Source organism: Panthera leo, chromosome D1 (genome assembly GCF_018350215.1).
Source record: "Panthera leo isolate Ple1 chromosome D1, P.leo_Ple1_pat1.1, whole genome shotgun sequence".
Taxonomy (NCBI): Eukaryota; Metazoa; Chordata; class Mammalia; order Carnivora; family Felidae; genus Panthera; species Panthera leo.
Window position 1 is genome coordinate 89675964 of NC_056688.1, and position 13005 is coordinate 89688968.

The window sequence follows — 13005 nt, forward strand, 5'->3', positions numbered from 1 at the left end:
GTTCCAGGCCCGGAGCTGTCAGCACAGAGCCCGGTGCGGGGCCCGAACTCACGAACCGTGAGATCATGACCTGAGCCGAAGTCGGACGCTTAACCGACTGAGCCACCTGGGCGCCCCAAGTAGATCTTAAAAGTTCTCATCGCAAGAAAAAAAATTCATAACGTGTGTATGGCAATGTATGTTAACTAGACTTATTGTGGTGGTCATTTCACAATGCATGCAAATATCAAATCATTATTTTGTATACTTGAAACTAGCATAATATTATATGTCAGTTATGTCTCACTTAAAAAATCCTATTATTTCTGTTTTGACTTATTTGCTTCAGGTTTTTAAAATAAAAGGTTACCAGGCATCATTAGAAGTTTGCAGTATGTACTTGTTCCTGGATTCTGTCCTTCTCCCTTCTCTCCAGAGGCATCTACTGTCCTGAACTTACTCTTCTCCCTCACTGTCATTTGTGTGAAATTTATCCATCTTGACTCTGGTTCTTTGATTTCTTTCTTTCTTTCTTTCTTTTTTTTTTTTGGTTGTTGTTGATTGATTTTTTTACTACTCTTCATCAGGGGTTGGCAAACTATGGCTCCTAGGCCAAATATGCTCTACACCTGTTTGTTTGTTTTTTATTTTTTAAGTTTATTTATCTTTTGAGAGAGAGCGCGCACGAGCGAGCAGGGAGGAGCAGAGAGAGAGAGAGAGGGAGAGAGAGACTCCCAAGCAGGCTCCATGCTGTCAGCACAGAGCCCGATGTGAGGCTCAAAGCGGTGAACCATGAGATCATGACCTGAGCCAAAATCAAGGGTTGGATGCTCAACCGACTGAGCTACCCAGGCACCCCGTCCCACCTGTTTTTATAAATAAAATTTTATCGGAACACAGCCATGCCCTTTTGTGTATGAATTTTCCATGGCTGCTTTGCGTTACAATGGCAAAGTTGAGTAGTTCTAGCAGACACAAAGGCAGAATGGTTAGCAAAGCCTTAAATATTTATTAACTGGCCCTTTACAGAAAACGTTAGCCTATTCCTGCTGAGGAATTCTCTTATGACACTGTAGCACGTTGTACCTGATATCCCATGGGTGAGCATTTGGGTCATTTCTAATTTTTTAATTTTACACGCAGTGCTTCTGTAAACATTTTTGTTTTGTTCAGGATTCTCCTGGAGCGTGCAGTAAGCGAGATCACTGGGCTGTAGGGCATGTGCACCTTTTTATGGGCTGTGACTAAATTGGTCTCCAAGGTGGACCCACCAATTTGCGCTCCCACTGGTGGTCCCTGAGACCTTCTCTCCCTCCAACATCCTTGCCAACAACCTGATATTTTAAGACCGTAAGTTTGGCAAGTGTGCTGTGGTTAAAGCGGAGCTTTATTACCGATGACAGTCAACGTTTTTTCAAGTCGTTATTGACCATTTGCCATTCCTCTTGTGGGAATTTCCCGGTCGTTTCGCCCATTTTCATACCGAGTTGTTCGTCTTCTTCCTTTTGGGTTGTGAGAGATCTGCCTGAGATCTGCCTGAGATCTGCCTGTGTCAGCCTGCCTGATAGTCCTTTTGGCTGCATGGGTTAAACCCAGTCTGTGACTTGGTTGTCAGTCTGGATTCTTTCTCAGAGCTGTGTCTTAAGGGATAGTCAGTCTTCGTTCATCTTGAAGATACGTGTGATCTGTATATACGCCTAACATGCACGTGTATGTAATGTGTCTGTGTGTATACATGTGCACACACGCACGTACAGATAGATGCCTTCTTTGCCATGGGAAAGTTTGCAGGGTTGCAGGGGTGTAAGGCTGACGGAAAGTGAGTGGATGCCGGCACTGTCAGCAAGGTTGACTCAGCACAGACTCCCCTACCAGAGCCTTCACGTATGTGTGCAGAGCCCCATCTTGGAGTGATTACAGCGCCTTCCCGAGGCTGTCTGTCGGAGCGAGCTGATTGCTGCTGACGCCTCGGCTGCGGGCACGTGACCCACGAGGTCCCAGGGAGGCTGAAGGCCACCACGGAGGGCTGCCGAAGGGTTTGGAAGGCTGCCTCCGACAGAAACCGAGCGTGATTTGTGGTTTGGGCTTCCCCATTTTGGTTTTGGCTGAAATCAGACCTTGGTTTCACTCTGATCAAGTTGAACAGCTCTGTGGCCCACAGCAATTTAAATAATTAAAACTTAATATTTTCAGGCCAGACTGCTTTTATTTGACTTTACACTGGTCCATTATCTTTAAAACTGAGAGCCCTGGCTTCCTCCTCCCCTCTACCTCCTCTGACCTTTCAAGTCAAGCTTTCTGAGTTAAATAGTTAAAGATACTGGGGAAAAACAAAACAAAACAAAACAAAACAAAACAACCCTCTTCAGTCCTTTGGGTTTATGAAGCCCTGTGAAGTCTTCAGCCCTTGCAGCCTTGATCTGTGTATATCTTAACAATAGCTCAGTGAAGCATGTGGGAAAGATATATTACAAATGCAACTTGCAGGGGCACCAGGGTGGCCCAGTCGGTTAAGCGTCTGACTTCGGCTTAGGTCACGATCTCGCGGTTCGTGGGTTCGAGCCCGGCATCAGGCTCTGTGCTGACAGCTCGGAGCCTGGAGCCTGCTTTGGATTCTGTGTGTGTCTCTCTCTCCCTCCCCCTCCCCACTCATGCTCTGTCTCTCTCTCAAAAGATGAATAAACATTAAAAAAATTAAAAACAAAATGCCATCCCACAATTGAGGACCGCTGAAGGGCAGCACGGCTAACTTTCCCCTGACCCCATAGCAATCTCTGTGCTAGCCCCAGCGCCCCAACCTGGTGCTCTTCCCATCACATGTGATGCAATTGTGGGCTTGGTTTAGTACCCCACATCTAGTATGACCCCTCCTCATCGTCACCAACGTTGCCCGTGCAGGGAGGGCCTCACCCTCGGGACCGAGACAGACATTACTAAGGGAGTGTGTCTAATGTTCCCTGAGTGTTATGCTACGAGTCAGACTTTGCACCGCACGTTTTCTCACACGCCATCTCATTTGATGCGCGAATTAATGCCGTAAGCAGGGCCGGCTTCAGGTCCTGTCTCCTGCACAGGTAGACAGGGCCCAGACTCCACTTGGAAGGGCACCATGCTTGCTTTTATCCCCTGCACTGCCTTCTTGAATTTTTAACTAATTTCTGAACAGTTGACCCCGCGTTTTCATTTTTTAATATTTTTGTTTTTTGTATTTTTTGAGCCAGAGAGCGAGAGGGAGGGGCAGAGGGAGAGGGAGGGACAGAATCCCAAATTGATGTGGGGCTCGATCTCACGGCTGTGAGATCATGACCTGAACTGAAATCAAGAGTCAGACATTTAACCGACTGAGCCCGACCCCACATTTTCAGTTTGCACTGGGCCCCACAAATTATGTAGCCAGTCCTGTCTATAGATAAAGAAACTGAGACTCCAAGAGGTGAAGTAATTTGCGTAATATTACACGGCTAATAACTGGCAGAGCTAGGATTGGACGGATTTCTACTTTGCTACTTCATTTGTTGAAAATAGCAATGAGCCTTGTTTGAATCGCACTGCAGGGAACAGGGAAACAGGTAAATTGCATTGTACAAATACTGATTTTCTGTGGAGAATTGCTTGTGCATTGAGTAGTTTTGTGTAGACCTCACGCTGGCTAGTACCACTCTTTTCCTTGAGGGGAGGGACAATACCTGTCATTTCTTTTGAGGTTCTGAAAGTGCCTAGACCAGGGAGCCTCACAGCGGTGCTGCTCAGGCTGACCGAGAAGGTTAATGGGCTTCTTGGATTGTAACGAAATTGAGACCTCTGAGTTTACCTTGGTAAGCCATAAAGATACATGAGGGATTAAGAGGCTTGTCCATAGTCACAGAACCAGAAGAATCCAGCCCAGCTCTTGGACCAGATCATGCCATCACTCCCTGGGTGGCAGGTGTTCAGGGATCCCCAACTCATCTCCTCCTGGCTTTGCTTATCTGTGTGTCTTATGGTACCAGCCATTTCACTCTGACTTTCCCAGGAGATTCGGGTTTTGCCCCAGGCACCTCAGAGGCAGCTGGCCAGCCTAGAGGTTAACCATGTGGAGTGAGTCATTGCCTCCTGGCCATGTTGGTACGTTATAGGGTACCGCCTGGTGACTTGGGAGAAGGAGCTATTAGAACAGGGCAGGGTAAGTATTGTCCTGTCTTCCTCATTGGCTGGCCAGTTTCCCAGGATGGTCATTGAGTCCGCCATCTTGGAAGATGAGCTCACTGCTTCCTGAGCAGGACACACTCCTGGTTTGGGGGCTTCTCCAAGGGACTCGCTGGCCTCCCTGATGATCTGCTGTGTTCTCCCTTCACAGCCGCCAACCCTCTGCTTTGCTCCACCGCCCGCTACCACTGCAAGAATGGCCTCTGCATTGACAAGAGCTTCATTTGCGATGGGCAAAATAACTGTCAAGACAACAGCGACGAGGAAAGCTGTGAAAGCTCTCAAGGTAGGAAGCCTTCTAAGCTTTAAAAAATAATTGCATCGCCATATACCACAGTTAACACTGAACAGAAAGAAACAACACCCATACCCCCTCCAAATACAATAGCCATGTTAGTTTTTACACTTTCCCTTGTGGCCCTTGTACATATGCTTTTAACCCTAATACACCTACCATTTTGCATTTTGTGTTTCTCCTGTTTGGAGTATCGCATATACATTTTCTCTCCAAAACTGTAATTTGCCCCAGCTGCCTTGCATATGGTCAGGGTGCTCTACTGTGGTTTTCTACATTGTTGCATGAGTTGGGGCCACCTGGATTGGTTTTTTTCCCGTTGCATTACTTCTTTAGGCTAAATTCTACAGAGCACAGTCCATGGCTTACACCTCAATGTGCAGCTGTTTGAAACAATACTTCCTTTTCCTCACATGGTTGCTAACATTGTCTGCACGTGTCAGTTTTATCTTCATATCCCGGGCATTCACTGCTGTTCTATTTTTTCCATTTTTGCTAATTTAGGAGTCCTAGAATGATAGCTCCCCAAATGCTTTCATTTGCATTTCTCTGATTATGAGCAAAGTCAACATTTCCCCCCGTGTGTTTGTTTACTACTTTGCTCCCGCTTGTGTGAATTGCCTGCTCCTATCAGGGTGTTTTCGCTCTCGGAGCTGTTTTTATAGAATCTGAAGAGATACAGTTGGGGGGATGGAAAGAGGAGCTTTTAAGGGAGCCCAGAAGGACACAGCGGGGTCATATCCTCTTCTTAAAACTGACCAGGTTCTTTTCTTTACTCATTGACTCTTTTCTTCAGTGATTAAAAGAATATGTAAAGATTTAAAATGTACATCCAAATTAAGGCATCCTAAGAAGTATGTATTTCTAATGTTATAAACTGGTGGGATCTGTATGCAATCATTACTTTTTTCACTTAATGTCAAGTTGCTGTGATTCACCTACATTGTTGCTTATCGGTAGACTTCATTTGTTGTGACTGTTACTCAGTATTCTGCTGTGTGTACCACAGTTTATAGATTTAATAAAATTATAAACTGGAAAGGCAAGAGAAAAGTGGCTAACTGCTTGGCTCATATGTTGGGAGGCAAGATGGATGGAGTAAGCTCTGTGAAGTTACAGAGAGGCCAGTTTCAAAGTCCTAGCTTTTATTTTGGTTGATGTTTATTATTATGAGGTGCAGGCCATTATTAAAAATGGATGAGTGAATGAATGAATGAATGAATGAATGGGTCAGGCATAGCCCACTGGTGAGGGTAGATCACACATCAAGGATTATAACCAATCCAAATCTGTGTACCTGAGGGTCCATAGACAAGAGAAGACAAAACGTGTGTCAACATAGATTTTGCCAAAATTGGTGCAGAGAACAGCTCTGGGAGGTGAGTCTTAGGTAGCATTACCCTCTGGTTGTCCTCATCCAGAAAAATTCCGTCCTTGAGTTTTTCCTTCACCAGTGGTTCTCAAAGTATAATCCTCAGACCAGCAGCATCAGCATCGTGTGGGAACTCTGTGTAAACACAGAACTCGGGCTGTGCCCCAACCAGCAGAATCAACCCGGGAAGTGGGCCCAGCAGTCTGTGTTTTAACAAGCCCTCCAAGTGATTCCAACACATGTTAAATCTGAGAACCACTGTTTTATACCAACTTTAGAGACGTTTCTAATCTTGCCATTTCCCTGGGAATTTCTAAACTGCTGATTGGATGGCAAGGTGTTTCTAGCCCTTACACAAAGTCAGATGTTTATAAACCAAAACTTACCAGTGTAACTCCTATGGCATCTGCCATCGGCAGCAATAGATGCCACATAGGGGAATAGCGGTCACAAAGTGAAGGTATTAGCATAGATAGAAGGGATGGAAGAACATTTTCTGCAAATACTGTTTCTTATGTAGTTCGTTATGTGTTTATGTATCCTAGACTCACCTGTGGTGCCATGAGATGTTCAGCAAAACGACCCCTACCTCTAAAATTTGGAAATTAGGGAATTTGTCCTGGTGGGTTTGGGCAGCATCCCCTACCCTCCACATGCTTATCCCTGCATTTTGCTGTAGCAGATTCTTGCTCGCCCTTAAGAACTGTCTCTGTGATGGCTGGGCGAAGTTTGTATTTCTAAATCCAGCTCCTTTCTCTCTCCCTGCCTTGTACTCTCATTGCTATAAACAGAGGTGGAGGATGAGTCAGTGGTGAGACCTGTGCACACGAAGCCCAGCTCTTGGCAGATACGAAACTTGAAGCAGCATTCCTTAGACTCTCGGCTTTGTGCCCCCCTTACCCAGACACACCCCTGTAGAATGTAAGCTCTGTTTGCATGTGCTCCCCGGAAACATGTCCCATCCGGGCATGGGTGACAGCTGTCAGGTGCCGTTGGGCGTGACAGCCTCCGAGCCCGGGTGCTTTGCGTTGTGGAAGGGCACTTCTGCCAGCTACCAAAGAACAGGAAGAAGAAAAGTGTGCCTTTTTTGCCCCTCAAATGCCACCGATCCTACCTAGCTGCACAGCGCCCTTGCACATAGTGGATTCAATAAATGGTGTATGCTAGAAAAGATGTCTCTTTCGGGTGTTACGTTATGAAGCTGCGTTTAATTTGTCCCTTCTGTGCTATGACAGCGTATATAGATTTAGGTTATGTGAGTTCAAGTGTACACAGTCTATTAAAATACTAAGTATCACTTCTGGTATTTAAATAGAGTGGGTGGTTCTGTCATTCCCTCAATGGGAGTGCGCCCTGTAGTGACAGGGGACAAGAATCTGGACCTGCTGGCCCCTTGGCCAGTGTGCAGTTCTGTATTCCCACTATGATGTGAGCGTCTTTCCACTCCGGGTGTGATTCTAGTATCAGAGGGTGTGCTTGTCTCTATCGAGTGGCTTCTAAATGCGAACTGGCTACTAATTCCAGTGCGTGAACAAAGGAACGCCAGTGTTCTGGGGCTGGGGGAAAACCTGACTCAGACTGGGCTTTTGAGAGACCGTGCTTCATGCAGTGTCTTCCTGAAGAATGTCAGAGGCATCTTGACTCGACAAAATATGGTCTTACACGGCGCGGGATTTGACCCATTGTCCTCTGAATAATGTGAACATTTATCGAGTCTTACCAAGCGCCAGATACTGTGCTAAGCACCTTCTGCACGCGAGCTCATTTAGTCAGAATACATCCTCTCTGCTCCGGCGGGGCTTCCAGACCTTGAAAAATGTGTCTTTGCTCTCACTTGGTGTGGGAAAGAAAATTATATTTTATAGTGTTTATTTTGATGGAGTGGAGAGGACTGGCCCTAAGACAGGAAATATGGTGCTTGAAATACTTTTCTTCCGACTTGATGAGGGTATGAAAAAAGTCATGTCTCCACTTGAGAGACACCAGCTGTGTGTGCCTCTCCTCCCTGTCTTGCTCATCCCGATTTAGTTCCCTCCTCTATCCTTGGCCTTTGAAACCAACAACAAACTGTCAGAAATTGGAAGTGGAAGGGGACCGCGAAAGCGCAAACATGACTGTGTACCTTTCTATTCCACCGGCGGTGGTGGAGGGGTGGGGTATTAGCCAAAGAACTCGGCGGTGGAGTCGATTTTTAATTGGGGATTTACTGATTGGAAACGTAGCCTGTATATCAGATCATTCCAAAAGCATAGCTTTGGAGCAGGCTCGCATATGGCTTTTCTGTTTCTTAGGAACCCGTCTGAGAGTCCACAGTACTGCCGTGCACGTGTTGGGTGTGGCCAGCACTCAGGTAGCCTTAGATATGTTGGATTCAATCCTAATTGAGCGGATAGATTCTTTTCAACTTTGGATAAATGACTGACTGTGGCAGGCATCCTACAGTGATCCCTACCCCCTGGGGTTCATGCCCTGGTATAGTGCCGTCCTTTGAATGCGATCTGGACCTTGTGACTTGCATGGTTTCTTTCCTTTTTTTTTTTTTTTTAATTGCGTCAAAATACTCGTAACATAAAATGTAGCACCTTAACATTTGTAAGTGTATAGTTCAAAGGTGTTGTGTATTCGCACTGTTGTACAACCAAACTCCAGAACTTTACTATCTTGTAAAACTGAGACACTGTACCTACAGACAACTCCCTGTTCTCCACTCCAGCCCCTGACAACTGCCATTCAACTTTTTGTGTCCATGCAGTTGACTACTCTAGATAACTCCTATGAGCGGAAGCATACAGTATTTGTCATTTTGTGACTGGTTTAGTTTTCTTAGCAAAATGTCCGTAAGAGTCATGCTATAGCGTGTGTCAGAATTTGCTTCCTTTTAATTAAGGCTGGATAATACTCCTTTGTATGTCTGTACCACATTTTGTTAATACACTCACCTGTTGATGGACATTTGAGTTCCTTCCACGTTTTGGCTGTTGTGAAGAATGGCCGTTGGGAACATGGCTGTAGAAAGTGTGATTCAATTTTAGTAAAGAGAGTAGCAGCACAATTGATCGAATGTCACTTCCAAGATTAGATTAGAAAAGATTTTGGCGTTTTGCATATTCTCTCCTGCTGACGCCTATGGAAGCTGGCTGCCATCTTTGGGCTGCCTCACAGATGGGCTCATGTGGCAAGGAACTGGGTAGGGCTCTGGTCAGAGGCCAGGGAGGAGCTGAGGCCTGTCAGCGGCCACCTGGATGAGCTTGGAAGTGGATCTTCCGCTAGCCCAGCCCTGACCTGTCTGTGGCCTGGCGCACACCTTGATTGTGACCTTTTAAGAGGTCTTGAGCCAGAGCTAAGCCACTCCTGGATTTTTTGACCCACGGAAACTGTCAGATAATAAACGTTTGGTTTCTTAAAATAAATTTTGGAGTAATTTATTGTACAATAATAAATAACTAATAAAATGAATACTTCCCAAGCGGGTCCCAGTTCTGATTGCTCTCATTGCAGAGAGCTTATGAAGACGTAGGTGTTGTTGAGCGGGTCAGACCTTTGAAGGGAGATCAGGCACACAGGAGATAGATATATACACGGATAAGCGTTGCTTTGCGCAATAAGCGTCAGGCACCGGTTTTAGCATTGTACCTTTATTTTCCCGTCCAGTCTCACAAAATCCCTGTGAGAGCAGCTCCTCTCAGACACATGATCTCCATTTCTAGATGAAGAGCTCGAGAAGCACACAGGTTGTTCCGTGGCTGTGCCGCGTTCACATAGCAAGTAAATGGTGAAGCCAGGATGGGACGTGGATCGTCCAGCATACAGACTAACGTTCTTCGTGGTTCTTCATCGTCCCCTGACACTGCCTCCCGGTTATCACTCACCTGGGACCAGGAACTCCAGGTGATCAGTCCATGCCCGCCCTTGGCCCTCCTGTGAGCTCACGGGCAAGGTTGCGTGTGAAGGCTGGCATATCTTCCCTGTTTCCATACTCAGGTTTTCCTTTCAGTATGAAAGACTAATGATGCCTGTCCACCTTCCTGCTTGATGAGAAATGCTGGAGAGTTAAGCTCTTCTAAAAAAGCCACCAGTGCCAAGATAGCTAATTGAGTATTTTGGCAGTTGGGTTGCAGTTTCTTTATCTTGCCTGCTGTATCCTGGTGATAACGCTCAAGGAGAATTTGGAAAGCTGGTCGTGAGGTTTGGCACCTCCCCAGAAGCTAACAGTGACAGCTTTGTCCTGTTTCTTCTGTAGAAGTGTGTGTGTGTGTGTGTGTGTGAGAGAGAGAGAGAGAGAGAGAGAGAGAGCGAGAAGGAGGGAGGGAAAAAGAGAGGGAGAGAGAGCAAGCAGTCCTTACTGGTGTTTTTTGTCAGTGGGAAGGTAATGGGGTACCTCCATGTGCCAGGCCTTGAGCCGCATACAGGGGATACAGTAATGGCCTTGGCCTCTCTTGAATTATGTCCTCCCCCCACCTAAAATTCATATATTGAAGTCCTAAACCCCAGGGCCTCAGGAGGAGACCTTATTTGGAAATAGGGTCATTGCAGATGTGATTAGTTAAGATGAGGTCATACTGGAATCAGGTGGGCCTCTAATCTAATCTGACTGGTGTCCTTACAACATAAAGGGCAAACTTGCGTGAGTGTGTGTGTGTGTGTGTGTGTGTGTGTGTGTGCGCGCGTGCGCGCACACACACACACGGAGAACTCCACGTGAACATGAAAGCAGAAACGGACTAATACATTTATGAGCCAAGGAACTCCAGACATAGCCAGCAAACCCACCAGATGTTAGGGGAGAGGCACAGCACAGATTCTCCCTCAGGCCCTCAGAGGGAGCCGACCCGGCCAACATCCAGCCTCCAGAACTGTGAGACAGTAGATTTCTGTTGTTTATTTAAAAAAAAATTTTTTTTAAACGTTTATTTATTTTTGAGACGGAGAGAGACATAGCATGAACGGGGGAGGGGCAGAGAGAGAGGGAGACACAGAATCTGAAACAGGCTCCAGGCTCTGAGCTGTCAGCAGACAGCCCGACGCGGGGCTCGAACTCACGGACCGCGAGATCGTGACCTGAGCCGAAGTCGGATGCTCAACCGACTGAGCCCCCCAGGCGCCCCAGATTTCTGTTGTTTAAACCATGTAGTGGGTGTTGTGAACAGCGGTCCTAGCAAACTAATACAGCCCCCAGGACACCACTCTCAGGCAGGGCACAGCCGTGTGCCCAGTGCCACAGCGAGGGGATGGGAGCTGCCGGAGGGTGGCCAGAGCACGAAAGCAGGGCGAGAGCAGGGCCCGGGGAGAGGTGAAAGCATGGCGGGGCACCGAGGGGACTGTGGGGGTTGAGCATGAACCCGTGGGGAGAGCCGCTGCTCTGCCTGCTCTTGGGGTCATAGAGCCGTGCTTGGTTAATAGGACATCTCCCCGCTTGTATCTCGAGACGCTCCCCTCCCGTTCGTCGCGTACAGGCCTCATTAACCGTGTCTCCACAGCAGTCCTGGCCCTGGAGTCATTGAGTCAGCACCCCTCCAGGGGTCTGACTGAGACCATCAACACCCGTTTCCAGGCACCTCCTGACAACTGTGCTTGTGGCTTTCATCTGCCGAGCCTAATGCCACAGTCAGTCTAAACCCACCAGTGACCGGCTCCGGGCGGGAGCCGGAACCGGGGCTTCCAGTGAGGAAATATATAGCTGCAGGAAGGAGGAACTAGGGACAGGGACTGCGTCCTACCCCACCCTCTCAAATAAACACCTCAGAGAAAACCCTGTAGCCGCAGGAATCCGACACAATACAACCGAGTGATCCAACAGCCAAAGAGCATTTCTAGAGAAACCCGGAAGGCACGAGATTGGAAGAGTACTAGTTTTTATTATCACTTTTCAAATACCAGTGGAAAAGAGCCTTATGCGTTTAAAAGCAAAAAAGAGCCTTCTAGGTTTAGGGGATCCAACGAAAAATGTCGCCAGCTTGAACTTGGTGGAGAGTCAGGATTTCCCACAAAACCGTTGGCCACCAAGTGGTGTCAAGGGCTGCATCAGAGGGACCCTCAGAAAGACTCGTCCCCACGAAAGAACTCATTTGGCTCTGCTTAGAATAAAGCTGCTGGAGGTGCTATTAACGGCAGGATTGCAGAAGCCTTTTTTCCACTTTTAATTTGAGAGTTTGAGAGCCCAGCGGGGCGAGGAAAGGCAGAAATGCCGAAGAAACAGGAGGATGGGCAATGCTGCCTTTCTGTACCTGTGGAGTTTTCTTCCTAATAGTCGAGTGCGTCACGAAAGCTTCCTTTCCTTCAACCACTGCAGCGGGGGCTTGAGGATTTCTGAAATGTCCCTCATTGAGAAGCAAGTCAGAGTGACTCTCCTCCCGAGACGGTAATTGCTTCCTGATCCCGCAGCCACCGTGGTAATCTTCAGAGCTGTTTCTTTAGGCCCTCCCATTGCTTACACATGTCTCCCTCCTCTTGGCTTTCCTGGCTTCTGCCTCCATCTGTCCATCTGTCCCTCCCTCTCCCTGGCATGTGGGGCATCCAGCCTGGACACCTGAGGCTGTGGACAGAAGTTTCGGGGCAATGGGACCGTGTGTGGGGCTTCCTGCCTGTCTGCGAGTCTGCTTTGCAAGTTTTCTGAGCTGCTGCTTGATCATGCTGGGGCCATTGATCTGTCCCGTCTGTGGACAGCTCCCCCCCACCCGGCCCCCGCCCAGCACCCTGTTATTTTCCTGACTATTCCCAACACTCATTCACACACACACCGTTTGCAGAGTGCCCCCTGTTGCCTGGCCCCACTCAGGTCCTGGAAGAAACACACAGCTAGATCCGATTAAAACTGCTCACGGTCTACAAGGGAGAAGCAGCGTGCCCTGCAGATAATTACCCAAAAGTGTGATAAATGCTATCACAGGAACGAGTAGCACGCTGTGGTGACACGAGGGGCATGACTGAGACAGTGGGCGAGGACAGTTTCCCTAGGGGAGTATGGATAAATACTTTTGAAGGATAAGTAAAAATGGAGCCAGAAACAAGCGCGAGGCCGGGCCTCCTGCCGGAGTGGGTAGGGCAGGAGGAAAGTGTGCATGTGTGTGCGTGTGGGGTGGGGGTGCATGGTGGGTTGAAACTGTCAGGGTGGGTTGGCGCCGGCCGGTGGAGACCCACTCCTTACATGCCTCACTTGGAAGGTGGAGCCAGAGGA

At 47.7% G+C, this 13005-nt stretch overlaps 1 protein-coding gene across 6 annotated transcripts in view; it reads left to right on the forward strand.

Annotated features, from left to right (window-relative positions):
• The window catches only part of LDLRAD3 (low density lipoprotein receptor class A domain containing 3), a 263013-nt gene that overhangs the window by 147337 nt on the left and 102671 nt on the right, over positions 1-13005 (forward strand). For all 6 annotated transcript variants that reach the window (XM_042904205.1, XM_042904203.1, XM_042904206.1 and 3 more), the window contains one exon: positions 4316-4450. In XM_042904205.1, the coding sequence (XP_042760139.1) occupies positions 4316-4450 (135 nt within the window). The remainder of the gene's footprint in view (positions 1-4315; positions 4451-13005) is intronic.